Source organism: Theropithecus gelada, chromosome 12 (assembly GCF_003255815.1).
Source record: "Theropithecus gelada isolate Dixy chromosome 12, Tgel_1.0, whole genome shotgun sequence".
Taxonomy (NCBI): domain Eukaryota; kingdom Metazoa; phylum Chordata; class Mammalia; order Primates; family Cercopithecidae; genus Theropithecus; species Theropithecus gelada.
This window is the reverse complement of record NC_037680.1, coordinates 72,435,237-72,454,480: the sequence shown is the minus strand read 5'-3', so window position 1 is coordinate 72,454,480 and position 19,244 is coordinate 72,435,237. Positions and strand designations below refer to the sequence as shown.

The 19,244-nt window shown below is 38.8% G+C and overlaps 1 protein-coding gene across 1 annotated transcript in view; it reads left to right on the top strand.

Moving 5' to 3' along the window:
- Positions 1-19,244, top strand: part of DNAH7 (dynein axonemal heavy chain 7) — a 340,938-nt gene that overhangs the window by 86,173 nt on the left and 235,521 nt on the right. Inside the window, exons 16-17 of the mRNA XM_025404220.1 lie at positions 8,650-8,874; positions 11,024-11,170. Of these exons, the coding sequence (XP_025260005.1) occupies positions 8,650-8,874; positions 11,024-11,170 (372 nt within the window). The remainder of the gene's footprint in view (positions 1-8,649; positions 8,875-11,023; positions 11,171-19,244) is intronic.

Below are 19,244 nucleotides of genomic sequence, written 5' to 3'. Positions count from 1 at the left end.
TATAAAACCATCAGATCTCTTGAGAGAGAACTCACTCATCACCAGAACAGCCTGAGGATAACTGCCCCCGTAATTCAATTACCTCCCACTGGGTCCCTCCCATGATGCATGGCGATTATGGGAACTACAATTCAAGATGAGATTTGGGTAAGGAGACAGCCAAGCCATAGCACCTCTCCTCTAGTTTTTTTTGTTTTTTGTTTTTTTTGGCTAGTTTGAGTAGGAAGGTTTGGTAGAATTCAGCAGTGAAGGCATCAGGTCTTGGGCTTTTCCTTGTTGGGACACTTTTTATTATGGATTTGATCTTTTTACTTGATTTTGTTATCTGTTGGTCTGTTCAGCTTTTGTATTTCTTTGTGGTTCAATCTCGGTAGTTTGTATGTGTCTGGGAATTTGTCCATTTCTTCTAGGTTTTCCAATTTATTGGCATGTAGTTGTCTGTAGTAGCCTCTAATGATCCTTTGAATTTCTGTGGTTTTGATTGTTATGTCTTCTTTTTCATCTCTGATTTTATTTATTTGAGTCTTCTCTCTTTTTTTCTTTGTCTGGCTAAAAGTATGTCAGTGTTGTTTAGCTTTTCATAAAACCAACTTTTCAATTCATTTTTTTGGTATTCTTTATTTCAATTTCATTTATTTCTGCTCTGATGTTTATTATTTTCTTATACTAATTTTGGGTTTGATTTGTGCTTGCTTTTAGAATTATTTAAATCAGTGGGTTATTTGAAGTTTTTCTACTTTTTAATTTAGCCACTTGTAGCTATAAAATTCCCTCTTTGTGATGCTTTTGCTGTATCCCATAGGTTTTGTTATGTTGTATTTCCATTATCATTTCCTCCAAGAAATTTTTTCAGTTTCCTTCCTAATTTCTTCATTGACTCACTAATCATTCAGGAGCATATTGTTTAATTTCCATCTGTTTGTGTAGTTTCCAAAATTCCTCTTGTTATTGATTTCTTGTTTTATTCCATTGTGGTCAGAGACTATGCTTGATATTATTTCAATTTTTTGAATGTTTTAAGATTTGTTTTGGCATCTAATATATGGCCTATCCTTGAGAATGATCCATAAGCTGCAGAGAAGGATGTATATTCTGCAGCCATTGGATGAAATGTTCTGTAAATATCTGTTAGGTCCATTTGGTCTATGGTGCAGATTAAATCTGATGATTCTTTGTTAATTTTTTTGTATGAATGATCTTTTTTTGTATGACATATGGCATATGGTTTTTTTTTTGTATGACATGCTTTGTATGAATGTTGAAATGGGGTATTTAAGTCTCCAGTTATTATTGTATTGAGGTTTATGTCTCTCTTTAGCCCTAATCATATTTGCTTAATATACCTGGTGCTCCAGTGTTGGGTGCATATATATATCTTCAATTGTTATATCCTCTGGCTGAATTGGCCCCTGTGTCATTATACAATGACCTTCTTTGTCTCTTTTAATAGCTTTTATCTTGAAATCTACTTTTTCTGATATAAGTGTAGCTATTCCGGGTCTCTTTTGGTTTTCATTCGCATGGAATATTTTTTTCCATCTCTTTATTGCCAGGCTATGTGTGTCTTTGTAGGTGAAGTGTGTTTCTTGTAGGTGAAAGATCACTGGGTCTTGTTTTATTATCCCTTCAGCAAGGCTCTGTCTTTTGATTGGAGAGTTTAGTCCATTTACATTTGATGTTATTGTTGTTACTGATAATTTTGATTGATAAGTAAGGATAGACTCCTGCCATTTTGTCATTTGTTTTCTGGTTGTTTTGCAGTCTTCTCTTCCTTCTTTTTCTCCTTTCTGTCTTCCTTTTAGTGAGGGTGATTTTCTCTGGTGGTATGTTTTAGCTTCCTGCTTTTCATTTTCCACATGTCTGTTGTATGTTTTTTGATTTGAGGTTACCATAAAGTTTGCAAATAATATCTTATAATTTATTATTTTAAATTGTTGACAACAGTGATTGCATAAACAAATAAGCAAGCAAAAAGAAAATTAATTTAAAAATCTATGTTTTGACTGTAGCCCCCTGCTTTTTAACATTTTGTTGTTTCTGCTTATATCTTATTGTACTATCTATCTGGAAAAGTTGTTGCAGTTATTTTTTACCAGTTCATCTTTCTGTCTTTCTACTTAACATATATATATACACACATATATATATATAGAGAGAGAGAGAGAGACAGACAGAGAGAGTTTACATGCCACAATTACAGTGTTATAATAGTCTGTGTTTTTCTGTTTATTTACCACAATTGATGAGTTTTGTACCTTCAGATGATTTATTATTGTCCATTATTGTCCTTTGCTTTCAGATTGAAGAACTCCTTTTAATATTCCCTGTAGGACAGGTCTGGTGTTGATGAAATCCCTCAGCTTTTGTTTGGGAAAGTTCTTCTTTCCCCTTCATGTTTGAAGGATATTTTCACCAGATTTACTATTGTAGGGTACAAGTTCTTTTTCCTTCAGCACTTTAAACATGTCATGCCACTCTTTGCTGGCTGGTAAGGTTCTCACTGAAAAGTCTGCAGTCAGACGTGTTGGAGCTCCATTGTGGGTTATTTTCTCTTGCTGTTTTTAGGATCCTTTATTTTTGACCTTTGGGAGTTTGGTTTTTAAATGCTTTGAGGTAGTCTTTATTGGGTCAAATCTGCGTGGTGTTCTGTAACCTTCTTGTTCAGAAATATTCATATTTTTCTCTAGGTTTGGAAACTTTTCTGTTATTATCCTTTTGAATACGCTTTTACCTATATTGCTCTCTCTACCTCTTCTTTAAGGTCAATAACTCTTAGATTTGCCCTTTTGAGGCTATTTTCCAGATCCTATAGGTGACTTCATTCTTTTTTTATCCTTTTTTCTTTTGTCTCCTCTGTGTATTTTTAGATAGCCTATCTTCAGGCTCACTAATTCTTTCTTCTGTTTGATCAACTCTGCTGTTAAGAGTCTGATTCATTCTTCGGTATGTCAATTGCATTTTCAATCCCAGAATTTCTTCTTATTTTTAATTATTTCAGATTCCTTGTTAAATTTATATGATGAGATTCTGAATTCCTTCTCGGAGTTATCTTGAATTTCAAAGTTTCCTGAAAACAGGTATTTTGAATTGCCTGTCTGAAATGTCACATATCTCTATCTCTTTGGGTTTATCTCTTTGGTGCCTTATTTAGGTTGTTTGATGAGGTTATGTTTTCTTGGACGGTCTTGATGCTTGTGGATGTCCATTGGTATCTGGGCATTGAAGAGTTAGGAATTGTACTCTTAGCATTCTGGCCTTGTTTGTACCCATCCTTCTTGAGAAGACTTTCCAGGTATTTGAAGGGACTTGAATGTTGTGATCTAAGTTTGTGGTCACTTCTTTTGTATCTGCATTAAGGGATACCTCAAGCCCAGTGACACTGTGGATCTCATTGCCTTGTAGAGGTACTGCCTTGGTGGTCTTCGATAAAATCTGGAAGACTTGTATTGATTACCAGGCAGAGACACTTATTCTCTTAATTTCTGTCAAATAATTAGAGAGTCAGTCTCTCTCTCTCTCTCTCTCTCTCTCTCTCTTTCTCTCTCTCTCTCTCTCTCTGTGTGTGTGTGTGTGTGTGTGGCGGGTGGCGGGGGGTATGTGTGTGTCTGCTAACCTGCCTGGAACTGGGGGAGGGGGTGACACAAACGCCCTTGTGACCATCACCACTGGGACTGTGCTTGATCAGAACTGAAGCCAGCACAACACTGGTTCTCATTTAAGGCCCATGGTAACCTCTGCCTTGCTACTGCCTGTGTTCATTCAAGGCACTAGGGCTCTACAATTAGCAGATGGTAAAGCCATCCAGGCATGTGTTCTTCCCTTCAGGTCAGTGAGTGGCCCCAGCCCCGAGTGTCCCTGAGATGCTGCCTGGGAGCCAGGGCCTGGAGTGGGAAACCTTAGGAATCTATGTGGTACTCTATTGCAGCTGAACTGGCATCAGACCACGAGACGAAGTCCTTCCCACTCTTCCCTCCCCTTTTGGTAAGTAGAGGAGACTCTTATGTCCACCACCACAGGTCCTTGGGGAGTATTACCAGGCCATAGCCAATGTTCACTTAAGGCCCAAGGGCTCTTGAGTCAGGTTGCAGTGCATGTTGCTAAACCTAGGACCCACTTTCACAAAATAGGGCTCCCCTCTGGCCAAAGATAGGTCCAGAAATTCCTTCTAACAGCCAAGGCCTGGAATTGGGGACTCCAAGATCCCACTTCATACTCTACCACACTGTGGCCGAACTGCAAGGCCAAGGTATTTAAACTGCAAGACAGAGTCCTCTTTACTCTTCCCTCTGCTTTTCTTAAGCAGAAGGAGTCTCTCCTGGTAGCCACTACAGTTGTGAATATGCCAGATCACACCTGAAGCCAGGACATCTCAGAGTCTCTTCCAAGGCCCAGGGTGTTTCCTAACTGGCTACTGCTCCTGATTATTCAGTGCCCAAGGGCTCTTTAGTCAGCAGGTGATGAATTCTGCCAGGACTGCATCCCTCCCTTCAAGCCAGTGGGTTTTCTTCTGGCCCATGTGTGTCTAGAAGTGTCTTCCAGGAGCTAGGGCCTGGGATGGGGGCCTCATGACTCTACCCAGTGCCTTATCCTACTGTGGCTGAGCTGGTATCCAAGTTGCAATGTCCTCTTTACTCTTTTCTCTCCTCTCCTCAAGTGGAATGAAGGGATCTTCTTTGGAGCCGTGAGCTGTGCTGCCTGGGGTTGGGGGAGGGATGGCGCAACCACTTCTTGAGCTGCTGTGGCTGTTATATCACTAGGTCATGTGCTCCCCAAGCGCACTGGCTCTGACCCCACACAGCACTAAAACTTGCCTAGGAGTTGCAGTTCTTGTGGTCTAGACTGCCTTTCAAGTTGTTTAGGGCCTCAGAGCACTAGCCCATGGCAGCAAGATTTGCCAAAACTCTGGTTGTAATGTCTGGAATGGGTGATTTCCTTCTGGCTAGGGCTGGTCTAAGTGGTCCCTCCATGGACATTGGCTGAGGTCTGCCCATGTTGGCAGCACCGAGTTCCAACACAAAGTCCCACTCTCGCTCCCTGAGAACACAGATTCTCGGTGCCTCGAAGCTGATGCAGGGGCTGGGACAGGGATGGCATCCACAATTCAAGATTATCTTTCCCACCCTCTTCAGTGCCTCTTTCAGTGATACAAAGTTATACCAGGTACTCTGATCATTCACTTGATGTTTGGTTTTCATGAAGGTGCTTTTGGGTTTAGATAGTTGTTAAAGTTGGTATTTCTATGGGGAGAAAGATCAGTGGAAGCTTCTATTCAGCCATCTTTCTCTGCCTCGATCCTAATTTTAAAATATTTAAGTGCGCCCAGCAAAACGTAAAAATCATTCAAAACTTTCCATACACAGGAAATTATAAAAAAGAGTTAAAGTGATTACATATGTATTTTTTTAAATTATTCACTTAAGGCCGGGCGCGGTGGCTCAAGCCTGTAATCCCAGCACTTTGGGAGGCCGAGACGGGCGGATCACGAAGTCAGGAGATCAAGACCATCCTGGCTAACACGGTGAAACCCTGTCTCTACTAAAAAATACAAAAAACTAGCCAGGCGAGGTGGCGGGCGTCTGTGGTCCCAGCTACTCGGGAGGCTGAGGCGGGAGAATGGCGTAAACCCGTGAGGCGGAGCTTGCAGTGAGCTGAGATCCGGCCACTGCACTCCAGCCTGGGCGACAGAGCGAGACTCCGTCTCAAAAAAAAAAAAACAAAACAAAACAAAAAAATAAAATAAAATAAAATAAAATTATCCTTTAATTTCACATTTTGTCTAGTTGAGTGGGGAGATGAAAGTGAAGGAAGTANAAAAAAAAAAAAAAAAAAAAAAAAAAAAAAATATTCACTTAAATGAAAATTTGTTAAAATCATTAAAACCAATGTTTACATATCAGTCTGTAAGGGAGTTCTGTCCTTTTAAAAGTGTTTGTACTTGGATTGAGATCCTTCATATGTGACGGTGTGTGTATGTGTGTAAAATATACACACATGCCTATATTCTTTTTAGAACATTTTTATATTTTATATTAATTTTTGTTGAACAGCAAGTGATTCTTTGATTATGGATGATTATAAATGTAGTTGGAGAGTTAAGTTGTAAATTCCTGTTCATTAAAGGAAAATTCCTTTGGAAAAATGAATATTGAATATGGAGAGTGTCATTTATTTATCCTCCTAGCCATTACTGGAAATATTTAGGAATTTGGGGGTTATTTATTGTGAATTTCTACTATACATAACATTGCCTGATATTTCAAATATTTCTATGTTTAAAAAAGATTATTTCCACAAGGGCAAAACAGCAGGTGAATTTATTCAGTACAGAAATCAGTCCTTTGGTATTGGTAAGGGAAAATAAAAATCCAGTCATTTGACTACATAGAAAGCTGATTAAATTATCAAAAATGTATTTTCAGTTAGACATTTTGTTACTTGTGGAAACCACCATGGTTTGCATCCTGTTGGTTTGGATTTACATCATAAAAACATTTAGTCTAATTAGAATAATATATCAATGAACAATTTCTATTTTTTTTTTTTTTTTTTTGAGATGGAGTCTCACTCTGTTGCCCAGGTAGGAGTGCAGTGGCGCAGTCTCCACTCACTGCAAGCTCCGCCTCCTGGGTTCACACCATTCTCTTGCCTCAGCCTCCCGAGTAGCTGGGACTACAGGTGCCCGCCACCATTCCCAGCTAGTTTTTTGTATTTTTAGTAGAGACGAGGTTTCACCGTGTTAGTCAGGATGGTCTCCATCTCCTGACCTCGTGATCCACCCATCTTGGCCTCCCAAAGTGCTGGGATTACAGGTGTGAGCCACTAACAATTTCTAAGCAACTTTCTCCTTCAAAAACATTGTTAGGTCTTCATCATTTCCTTCCTTCTCCCTTTCTTCCCTTTCCTTCTTCCCTTTCCCTTCGCTTCCCTTCCCTTCCCTGTGCTTGCCCTTGCCCTTGCCCTTTCCCTTCCCTTTCTCCTTTCCCTTCCCCTTCCCCTTCCCCTTTCCCTTCCTGTTTCCCTTCCTCTTCTCCTTCCCCTTTCCCTTCGCCTTCCCCTTCCCCTTCCCCTTCCCCTTCCCCTTTCCTTTCTTTCTTGAGACATGTCTCGTTCTGTCACCCAGGCTGGAGTGCAGTGGTGTGATCTTGGCTCAGTGCAACCACTACCTCCTGGGTTCAAGCAATTCGCCTGCCTCAGCCTCCTAAGTAGCTGGATTACTGGCACCTGTCACCACACCCAGCCAATTTTTTTTGTATTTTTAGTAGAGACTGGGTTTCACCATGTTTTGAACTCCTGACCTCAGGTGATCCACCTGTCTAGACCTCTAGGTTTACAGGCATGGGTTACAGGCATGAGCCACCATGCCCAGCCAATTTTTAATATTTTCTTAAAAATACAAAGGAAGGGTCAGCCGTGGTGGCTCATGCCTGTAATTCAAGCATTTTGGGAGGCTGAGGTGGACGGATCACCTGAGATTAGGAGTTTGAGATCAGCCTGTGCAACATGGTGAAACCCCGTCTCTACGAGAAAAACAACAACAAAAACCTAGCTCATGCTTGAATCCCAGCTACTTGGGAGGCTGAGGCAGGAGAATCGCTTGAACGTGGGAGGCTGAGGTTGCAGTCAGCCGAGATCGTGCCACTGCACTCCAGCCTGGATGACAGAGTGAGACTCCAGCTCAGAAAAAAAAAAAAAAACCAAAACTTTATAGGTCAAAACAATTCAGAGAAAGACGAAAAAGTAGCATTCAGAGTGAAGTGAAAGTGCATCCATGTTTAGGTTATCACATTCCCACCTGCCCAATACCCATAAAACAAGAATTTCATTCCACAACACAAAGGAGCTCTTACTACCTTGAATGGGTCCAGAAGTATTGGTACCGGGGGACTGGAACTAACAAAAAAATTTTGGTTGTCCTTGAGTATTCAGTCCTGGGATAAATGTAACAAAGCCATCTGTCTGCTGCCCTACCACTCTGCTGCAGCCCTGCTGACCCCTCAGCCCCTTACCCCTGCTCCTTCTTGCCACTGGGCCCATGTTCCCTCCGCATGCATCCCTCTCCACTTGTTTCATTCCCTCATTTCCTTCTATTTGTGCTTCTCCAAGATATGGGAACTACCCTCCACCTCTCACTACTTCACATCCTTATGATATGCTCTGAGCAGCGTGCCTTTGCAGCAGTTGTCTCTGTTGCAAGCTTGAAGTTTTACATTTGTTCTGGTGGTTATTTGGGTAAAAACAGACTCCCCAACTAGACTGCAAACTCAGGGAGGGCAGAGCCCATGTCTGTCTTTCATCACACTGTATTGCCAGCACCTGGCACAGTGTGAGGCCCATAGCAGGTGCCCATAAAATGTTATTCTGAAAGAATAAGTCATCACTCAGTATCTGTTTCATATCTATCTTCTGTGAACCCACAGCCCTCCTCCCTGGTTTTCCATGTGTTGTTAAGCATTTTCTTTTTTTGTTGTTGTCATTTTAGTGAGATATTTTGGAGGGATGAGAAGGAAACTATGCTGTAGTCCCTGATTTTGAACCAAAAATGTTGACTTCTAGTAAGTCTGTGCATAGTTATGCAATGTATTTCCACAGGCTGTTTTGTGACATGAGCTGTTCGTTAAAATGCCACCTATAATTTTTGTTTTCCCTCAGGCTTACATTCAGAAAGTGGAGGTAACTGATATGATTGAACTAGAACAGAGATTAGTGGATTCCAAAAACTGCCTTGCCTTCCTCATCGAGTATGTCAACTTTTCTCCAGCAGACATTAGGCTAAATAACAGTGTTTTCCAGTGGTATGGAAGGATGGGAGAAATTTTTGAAGAACACAGGAAAATCATTAAAGAGAAAATAGAACAGTATCAAGAAGGTCTGAAGGTTGGCATCTTAGATATTTTATTTTCATTTTCTGGAAATGTTTTATTTTTATCTTTTTACGTAACATTGTCAATTATTTTATTTCAGAGTGCATACTTTTAGCTTTCTCATGCTACAATGTTATAATCTCATATTGTAAATGTTAGTGGGAGACAGTAATACATTGGATCTTTTATAATGCTTATTGGATGATTAAGGAGTCAGTAGTATATTGATCAATATGCAGTCATTTCTTGATTTTTCAAGGTAACGTAAAAAATGGAATATATTGTACATACGTGATAGTTAATAAAAATAGTATTTATCTTATATAGTTTATAGTACTATTTTCAGTTTTTAAAAATGGTTTGAATGTCAAAGCTCCCTTAATGAAATGTGCTTTCATACCTCATAATTGCTCACTCTCCTAAGCATTGTGCCCAGAATTGTCACTTTAACATTCAGTAACTCCAGCTTTTCTGGGGGATGGGGGTGGGGGGTGGTCTTCCATATAAGACGGTTTGTGATTTGCCCATTTCCCTGTCCAGCTTCCTTGCCTACTTCTCCCCACTCCTTGCTCATGACTTTTCAGTAACCCTGTCAACTTCTAGGTGTCTGCTGTCCTATGCTTCTTGTCTCCTCCACATTCTCCCCATCACTCCGAGGACACCCCTGCCCCACACGTGCCTGTTTGTCTAGCACACTCTATTCATTTTTCTGAGAAGCCCTCTCAGCAGACCTCAGTGCTGCTTCTCCTCTCCTGTGCTCTCACTTTGACCCCATCTCCATTGGACAATTATCTGATCGTTATGTTAGTATTTGTAAGTCTGCCTCCTGATGGGACCATCAGCTCCTTGAGAGCAGGGCTGTTTCGTTGTTACCTTTCTCCATTTATATCCACTGCTCAGCACAGTGACTGACACACAGAAATGCTGTGAGCGTTCCATAGCTACTGTCCTGGTAAATGACTTAATATTTACAGTCTCATTTTACAGATGAAAGATAAGTTTCCCAAAGATCAAGAGACTTGTTCAGGCCAGCCAGTACAGATGTCCTTTAATAGCAAGCCATGCTGTCTTTCTATTATACGTATAGCAAATATAGTTAATTGGCAAAATATGTTGTTCGGAGAATATTTCATAGGCTTAAAAAAACTCTTCATTTTAAACTGTAGTTTATGTTTTTGTTTTACATTAAGGCTATATCAAATTTTTTTAAAACCACAGAAAACATCATGAGTAGTAAATATTAGATGTTTAATTTTCAATATAGTAGACTCTTAGAAAATTGCTAAGTGGCCTAGAATGATTTATGCTGTGTTTTAAATCACAAGCTATACATACTGTTGATGAACTTTTCCTCTCAGTTTGCCTCCCCTACTGGGCCAAAGCAATAAGTTTGCCAGGAAACTAGAGAAAAGAGGACAGAAATCAGCCTAGATCATCTATAAAATAGAAAATCTATTTTTGAATAACCTAAATTTTTGGAATATTTTATTGAGCTATTTTTTAGAGCCCTTTAATTTCGAATGCCTTACCAATTCCAATTATGTAATAAGGCTTTTTTACTTAAAACATACACACCTATCTTATATTAGAACGCTATAGTTTTTAAGTGTTTAAATCTGGATTTATTTACCTTACATGTTTCTTGTGAAGAGAGCCCATGGGACAAGAAAAATAACCTTGGAATATCTTCCTTTAGTATTGCTAACTGAAATGATATCAGAGCATAATTAAGGAAATTCTGTTTTTTCAGTTGTTTATAAAAATAGCATAGGTAAAAATTGAAATTTTCTTTTAGTCCCATTCTTGGTTATTAAGAGATTTTTCAAATGCTGATAAATTATTTGTTTGCATAAATTTTTCAGCATATTAAAGATCACCATTGTCTAACATTTTTATTCATTTTATTAGCTAGAACTTCTTACATAGATAATACAGAGTTGACTTTTTCTAATCCGTGAGTTACAGGAATCTAAATCCATTAATTTAAAAATTTTAAAATTCTGCATATTTTAGATCTCAGTCATTTTCCAGATCATCCTTTTTTGTTTTACCAGTGACAAAATATAATAATAATAATTCTGGTAACTCCTACAAAGTTTAAATTTTTTGACACCAAAGGGTTTTAACTTTTAAGAATATTAACAACAAATTGTTTTCATTAGTTACGGTGTGAACGGTTTGTGGAGGAACTGGAGAGTTATGCTAAACAATCAGAAGAGTTTTATTCATTTGGAGATCTTCAGGATGTTCAGCGGTACCTAAAAAAGGCTCAAATACTGAATGGAAAGTTGGATTTAGCTGCAGATAAGGTATAATTCAAAAATTCTTAAAAAGATGAATTAGTTCAATTTTAAAAGCATTGAATTTGTTTTAGTTATTCACCTTTAAGAAATAGATTCAAATAAAACCGTTTAACCACATTTAATTAGAGGATAATAGAATGACACAAATAGATTTTATAGACATGCTTCAAGACGTAGCAGTATTGCTGTTTTCTATTGGTAGCGATACATTTTTTTCTGTGTTAAAGATGGAGTTATACCTCAATCTTCTTTTTAACCTTTGCTTTGCATCATTTAATTATTTGCATCATAGTTCTACTATGATAGTTAGGAGTCCATAGTTTTGAGCAGAAGCAGGCAAATTATAGTACCTGGTTACTGTTTAGTTCTTCCATCTTCATAGAGGATAGCTTAGATTCAGTGGCCGTGTTTTAAAATTATGTCCATTATTTTCTCTCACCAAGCAATTTTGTTCCCAATACTACTATTTCAGAAATCAGCTTTTTCATTAGAGGAAGCTGGAGGAGAAAGAACCATACCCTCTGCCATATAAGATATTTACAGAGTTTAATTGTATTTTATATGAAAAGGAGAATGAAAACATACTATTAACTATGATGCTCTATCATTTTTCTTACATTGAAAGATCTTAATATCTTATCAGTTCAGATAATTAAGTGTTTTATAATAATCACAAATATGTCAACACACGTGGAGAAAACAAAAACTCTAGTTATTTTAAACCAAGGCCACTGAGTTGGAACAAGATGGCTGAATAGAAGCCTCCACTGATAGCTCCCCCCATCACCCACAGGAAACCAAGTTTTAACAATTATCTGCACACAGAAAAGCACCGTCATAAGAACCAAAAATCAGGTGAACAATCACATTACCTGGTTTTAACTTTGTATCACTGAAAGAGGCATTGAAAACAGGAAAAACAGTTTTGAAACCCTGATGCTGCCCCTCCCCATTCCCCAGTAGTACCCATGTGGTGCAGAGAGAGAAACTGTACATGTAGGGGAGGGACAGCATAGTGACTGGGGGACTTTACATTGAACTCAGTGCTGCACTGTTGCAGCAGAAAGCCAAAACTGTTCTGACCTCAGCTGGCACCTACCCACACAGAGAGCATTTGGACCAGACATAGTCAGAGGAGAAGCACCAATCCCAGTTATCAGAACTTGAATTTCTCAGCAGGCCATGCCACTGTGGGCTAAAGTGCTCTGGAGTCCTAAGTGAATTTAAAAGACAGTCTAGGTTACAAGGACTGCAATTCTTAAGCAAGCCCTGATGCTGTCCTGGGCTTAGAGCTGGTGAACTGGGGCAACATGTGACCTAAGCTAGACACCAGACAGGATGGCTGAGGAAGTGCTTATGCCGTGCCTCTCCCAACCCCAAGCAGTGTAGCTCACACCAATGCAGGTGACTCCTTCCTTCTGCCTGAGGAGAGTAGGGAGAAGAGAAAAGACAGCTTTGTCTTGCATCTTGGATACTAGCTCAGCCACAGCAGGGCAGGGCAACATGCAGGGTTGTGAGGCCCCCATTTCAGGCCTTAGCTCCCAGATGACATATGTAGACATACCCTGGGCTGGAAGAGAACCCGTTGCCTTGAAGGGAAGGACACAATTCTGGCAAGATTCATCACCTGCTGACCAAAGAGCCCTTAGACCCTGAATAACTAATAGTGATATCCAGGTAGTATGCTATGGGTGTTAGGTGAGACTCTGATACGTGCTGGCTTTGGGTAGCATCTCAGCCATAGTGGGGTAGAGAACCAAGTGGGACCTTGGGGCCCCCAAGTCCAGGCTTAGGCCCTTCAACAGTATTTCTGGACCTGCCATGGGCCATAGGGGCGCCCACTGCCCTGAAGGGCGAGTCCCAGGCCTGGCAGTATTCACCACAAGCTGACTGAGGAGTGCTTGAGCCTTAAGTGAACATTGGTGGTGGCCTGGCAGAACTCCCCATGGGCCAGTGGTGGCAGCAGCAGGAGAGGCTCTTCCACTTGTGGAAAGAGGAGGGAAGGGTGGGAAGGATTTTGTCTTGTGGTTTGGGTTCAAGCTTAGCTGCAGTAGAATAGAACACCAAACCTGGAGAAAGATACCAATATTCAAGTCCAAGGTTTTAGAACACCAAGCAAATTTAACCCAAAGAAGACTACCTCAAGGCATTTAATAATCAAACTTCCAAGGTAAAAAATAAAGGAGCCTAAAAGCAGCAAGAAAAAAGAAACAAATAGCACACAATGGAGCTTCAACATGTCTGACTGCAGGCTTTTCAGTGGGAACCTTACAGGCCAGGATAGTGGCATGACATATTTAAAGTGCTGAAAGAAAACACTTAGTATATCTCATGAAAATATCCTTCAAACATGAACTAGCAAGAGAGATTTTTCCAGACAAACAAAAGCTGAGAGATTTCTCAACACCAGACCTATCCTACAGGAGATGCCAAACATAGTTTTCAAATCTGAAAGAACAGGATGAGCAATAAGAAATCATCTGAAGGCACAGAACTCACTGGTAATGATAAGCACACAGAAAAATAGACTATTATAATACTGTAATTGTGGTATGTAAACTACTCATGTCTTAAGTAGAAAAACTATGAGCCCATCAAAAATAATAAATACAACTACTTTTCAAGATATAAACAGTACAAAAAGATATAAAGAGAAACAAAAAAAGTAAAAGGCAGGAGGATGAAGTCAAAGTGTAGATTTTTAATTAGTTTTCTTTTTGCTTGTTTATGCAATCAGTGTTGTCTTCAGTTTAAAATCATGGGTTATAAGATATTATTTTCAAGCTTCATGGTAATCCAAAATAAAAACTATATACAACAGATACACAAAAAATGAAAAGCAAGAAATTAAAACATACCACCAGAGAAAATCACCTTCACTAAAAGGAAGACAGGAAGGAAGGAAAGGAAGAGAAGACCACAAAACAACCAGAAAACATAAAACAAAATGGCAGAAGTAACTCCTTATCAATAATAATATTGAATGTAAATGGACTAACTAATCAAAAGACATAGCATGGATGAATGGATTTTTTTTTTTTTTTTTTTTTTAAGGAAAAGCAAGACCCAATGGTCTGTTGCCTTCAAGAAACACACTTTACCTATAAAGTCACACATAGACTGAAAATAAAAGGATAAAAAAAGTATATATTCCATGCCAATGGAAACAAAAAATTACCAGGAGTAGCTACGCTTATATCAGGCAAAATAGACTTCAAGACAAAAACTGTGAGAAGACACAAAGAAAGTCATTATATCATGATACAAGGGCCAATTCAGCAAGAGGATATGACAATTATAATTTATATGCAAGAAGCACTGGAGTGCCCAGATATATAAAGCAAAAAATATTATAACTAAAGAGAGAAATAGACGTCAATACAATAATAACTGGAGACTTAACCACTTCACTTTTGGCACTGGACAGATGTCCCAGACAGAAAACTAGCAAAGAAACATCAAAGTTATGCTGTAGACCAAATGAACATAATAAATATTTACAGAACATTTCATCCAACAGCTGCAGAATGCGAATTCTTCTCAGCATATGGATAATCCTCAAGGATAGACCATATGTTAGGTCACAAAACAAGGTTTAAAACATTTTTTTAAAAGGAAATAATATCAAGCATCTTCTCTGACCACAGTGGAATAAAACTAGAAATTAATAACAAGAATTTTGGAAACTCTACAAACACATAGGAATAAAGCAGTGTGCTCCTGAATGACCAGGGGGTCAATGAAAAAATTAAGAGGAAATTGAAAATTTCTTGAAACAAATGATAATGGAAACATAGTATACCAAAACATATGGGATCTAGTGAAAACAGTGCTAAGGGGAAATTTATAGATGTAACTGCCTACACCAAAAAAACCTAATTATGCACCTTAAGGAACTAGAAAAGCAAGAGTAAACCAAACCCAAAATCAGTAGAGAAAAGAAATAGTAAACATCAGAGCAGAAACAAAAAAATTGCAATGAAGAAAACAATAAAGATTAATATGAAAAGTTGGTTTTTGAAAAAATAAAATTGATAAACATTTAGCTAGACTACCTAAGACGTAAAGAGAGAAGACCCAAATGAGTAAAATCAGAAATGAAAGAGGAGACATTACAAATAATTCTGTAGAAATTCTAAGGATCAATAGTGGCTACTATAAGCAACTGTATGCCAATAAATAGGAGAATCTGGAGGAAATGCTTACATTCCTAGATACACACAAAGTACCAAGATTGAACCATGAAACAATCAAAAACCTGAACAGACCAACAAGTAACAAGATAGAATGCATAATAAAAAGTCTCCCAGTAAAGGAAAGCCCAGGACCCAATGGCTTCACTGCTAAATTCTAGCCAACATTTACAAAAGAACTAATGCCAATCCTACTCAAACTATTCTGAAAAATATAGGAAGAGAGAATACTTCCAAACCTATTCTATGAGGTCAGTATTACCTTGATACCAAAACTAGACAAAGACACGTCAAAAAAAGAAAACTTTAGGCCAATATCCCTGATGAATATTGAGGCAAAAATCCTCAACAAAATACTAGCAAACTGAATTCAACAATGCATTAAAAACATCATTCATCATGATCAAGTGCAATTTATCCCTGGGATGTAAGGATGGTTCAACATAAACATATCAATCAGTTTGATGCATCATATAAAGAGAATGAAGGACAAAAATAATATGATCTTTTCAATTGATACTGAAAAAGCATTTAATAAAATTCAACGTCACTTCCTGATGAAAACCCTCAAAAAACTGGCTATTGAAGGAACATACCTCAATGTAATAAAAGCCATAAAAGGCAGACCCACAGCTAGTATCTTACTGAATAGGGAAAAACTGAAAGCCTTTCATCTAAAATCTGGAACACATCAAGGATGCTCACTTTCACCACGGTTAGTCAACATAGTGCTGGAAGTTCTAGCTACAGCAGTCTGATGAGAGAAAGAAATAAAGGGCATCCAAATTGGAAAGGAAGAAGTCATATTTTCCTTGATGATTTTTTCTTTTTTTTGAGACAGAGTCTCACTCTGTTGACCAGGCTGGAGTGCAGTGGCGCGATCTTGGCTCACTGCAACTTCCGCCACCTGGGTTCAAGCGATTCATCTGCCTCAGCCTCGCGAGTAGCTAGGACTACAGACACACACCACCATGCCTGGGTAATTTTTAATTTTTTTTTTTTGTATTTTTAGTAGAGATGGGGTGTCACCATGTTAGCCAGGCTGATCTTGAACTCTTGACCTCATGATTTGCCCGCCTCAGGCTCCCAAAGTGCTGGGATTACATGCGTGAGCCACCACGCCTGGCCAATATGATCTCATAGCTGGGAAAACATAAAGACTCCTCCAAAAAAAAAAAACTATTAGAGCTGATAAACAAGTTACAGGATACAAAATTAACATACAAAAATCAGTGGCATTTATATATGCCAAAGGTGGACAATCTGAACAAGAAATCAAGAAAGTAGTCCCATTTACAATAGTCTCAAATAAAATTAAATACCTAAGAATTAATTTAGCCAAAGAAGCCACAGGTCTCTGCAATGAAAAGTATAAAATATTGATGAAAGAAATTGAAGGGGACACAGAAAAAGGAATATTTCATGTTCATGGATTTGAAGAATCAATATTGTTAAAATGTTCATACTACCCAAAGCAATCTACATATTTAATGCAATCACTAACAAAATGCCAATGAGATTCCTCACAACTAATAAAAACAATCCTAATTTTTTTTTTGTCTCCTGCCCATCCCCACAGTTCTACAATTTTTGTGGAGCCACAAAAAAAACTCAGAATAGCCAAAGCTATCTTGAGCAAAAAGAACAAAACTGATGGAATCACATTACCTGGTTTCAAATTAGAATTCAGACCTTTAGTAACCAAAACAGTACGGTACTGGCGGAAAAACAGACACATAGACCAATGGAACAGAATGGAGAGCCCAGAAACAAATTCATAAATCTACAGTAAACTCATTTTAGAGAAAAATGCCAAGAACATACATTGGGAAAAAGACAGTCTCTTCAACAAATGGTGATGGGACAACTGGATATTCATATACAGAAGAATGAAACTAGACCCCTATCTCTCACCATATACAAAAATCAAATCAAAATGGATTAAAGACTTAAATCTAAGACTTCAAACTATGAAGCTGCTACAAGGAAACATTGGAGAAAACTCTCCAGGAATTTGGACTGGGCAAAAATTTGTTGAGTAATACTCCTCAAGCATAGGCAAACAAAGCAAAAGTGGACATATGGGATCACATCCAGTTAAAAAGCTTCCACACAACAAAGGAAACAATCAACAACATGAAAAGACAACCCAGAGCATGGGAGAAAATATCTGCAAACTACCCATCCGATGAAGGATTAATAACTGGAATACATAAAGAGATCATACAACTCCATTAGAAAATCTCTAATAACCTGAATTTAAAATAGGCAAAAGATCTGAAGAGATGTTTCACAAAAGAAGACATATGAATGACATGCAAATCAAAACTACAATGAGATATCATCTCACTTCAGTTAAAATGGCTTTTATTCAAAAGACAGGCAACAACTGCTGTCAAAGATGTAGAGAAGAGGAAACTGTCATACACTGTTGGTGGGAAAGTAAGTTAGTACAACCACTATGGAGAACAGTTTGCAGCTTCCTTAAAAAACTAAAACTAGAGTTACCATATCATCCAGCAATTCTGCTGCTGGTATATATCCCAAAGAAAGGAAATCAAGATATCAAAGAGATATCTGCACTCCCATGTTTGTTGCAGCACTGTTCACAATAGCCATGATTTGGAAGCCTAAGTGTCCAGCAAGAGATGAGTGGATAAAGAAAATGTGGTATCTGGGGGTGGTGTCAAGGTGGCCAAATAGGAACAGCTCCAGCCTGCAGCTCCCAGCATGAGCGACACAGAAGACAGGTGATTTCTGCACTTCCAACTGAACCTCCGCTGCTGATACACAGGCAAACAGGGTCTGGAGTGGACCTCAAGCAAACTCCAACAGACCTGCAGCTGAGGGGCCTAACTGTTAGACGGAAAACTAACAAATGGAAAGGACATCCACACCAAAACCCCATCTGTACATCACCATCATCAAAGACCAAAGGTAGATAAAACCACAAAGATGGGGAAAAAGCAGTGCAGAAAAGCTGAAAATTCTAAATATCAGAGCGCCTCTCCCCCTCCAAAGGAACGCAGCTCCTCTCCAGCAACAGAGCAAAGCTGGATGGAGAATGACTTTGATGAGTTGAGAGAAGAAGGCTTCAGAGGATCAAACTTCTCTGAGCTAAAGGAGGAAGTACAAACCCAGCACAAAGAAACTAAAAACCTTGAAAAAAGATTAGACTCATGGCTAACTAGAATAACCAGTGTAGAGAAGTCCTTAAAGGACCTGATGGAGCTGAAAACCATGGCATGAGAACTATGTAACGAATGCACAAGCTTCAGCAGCCGATTCTATCAACTGGAACAAAGGGTATCAGTGATTGAAGATCAAATGAATGAAATGAAGTGAGAAGAGAAGTTTAGAGAAAAAAGAGCAAAAAGAAACGAACAGAGCCTCCAAGAAATATGGGACTATGTGAAAAGACCAAATCTATGTCTGATTTGTGTACCTGAAAGTGATGGGGAGAATGGAACAAAGTTGGAAAACACTCTGCAGGATATTATCCAGGAGAACTTCCCCAACCTAGCAAGGCAGGCCAACATTCAAATTCAGGAAATACAAAGAACGCCACAAAGATACTCCTCAAGAAGAGCAACTCCAAGACATATAATTGTCAGATTCACCAAAGTTGAAATGAAGGAAAAAATGTCAAGGGCGGCCAGAGAGAAAGGTCAGGTTACCCACAAAGGGAAGCCCATCAGACTAACAGCGGATCTCTCGGCAGAAACTCTACAAGCCAGAAGAGAGTGGGGGCCAATATTCAACTTTCTTAAAGAAAAGAATTTTCAACCCAGAATTTCATATCCAGACAAACTAACTTTCATAATTGAAGGAGAAATAAAATCCTTTACAGACAAGCAAATGCTGAGAGATTTTGTCACCAACAGGCC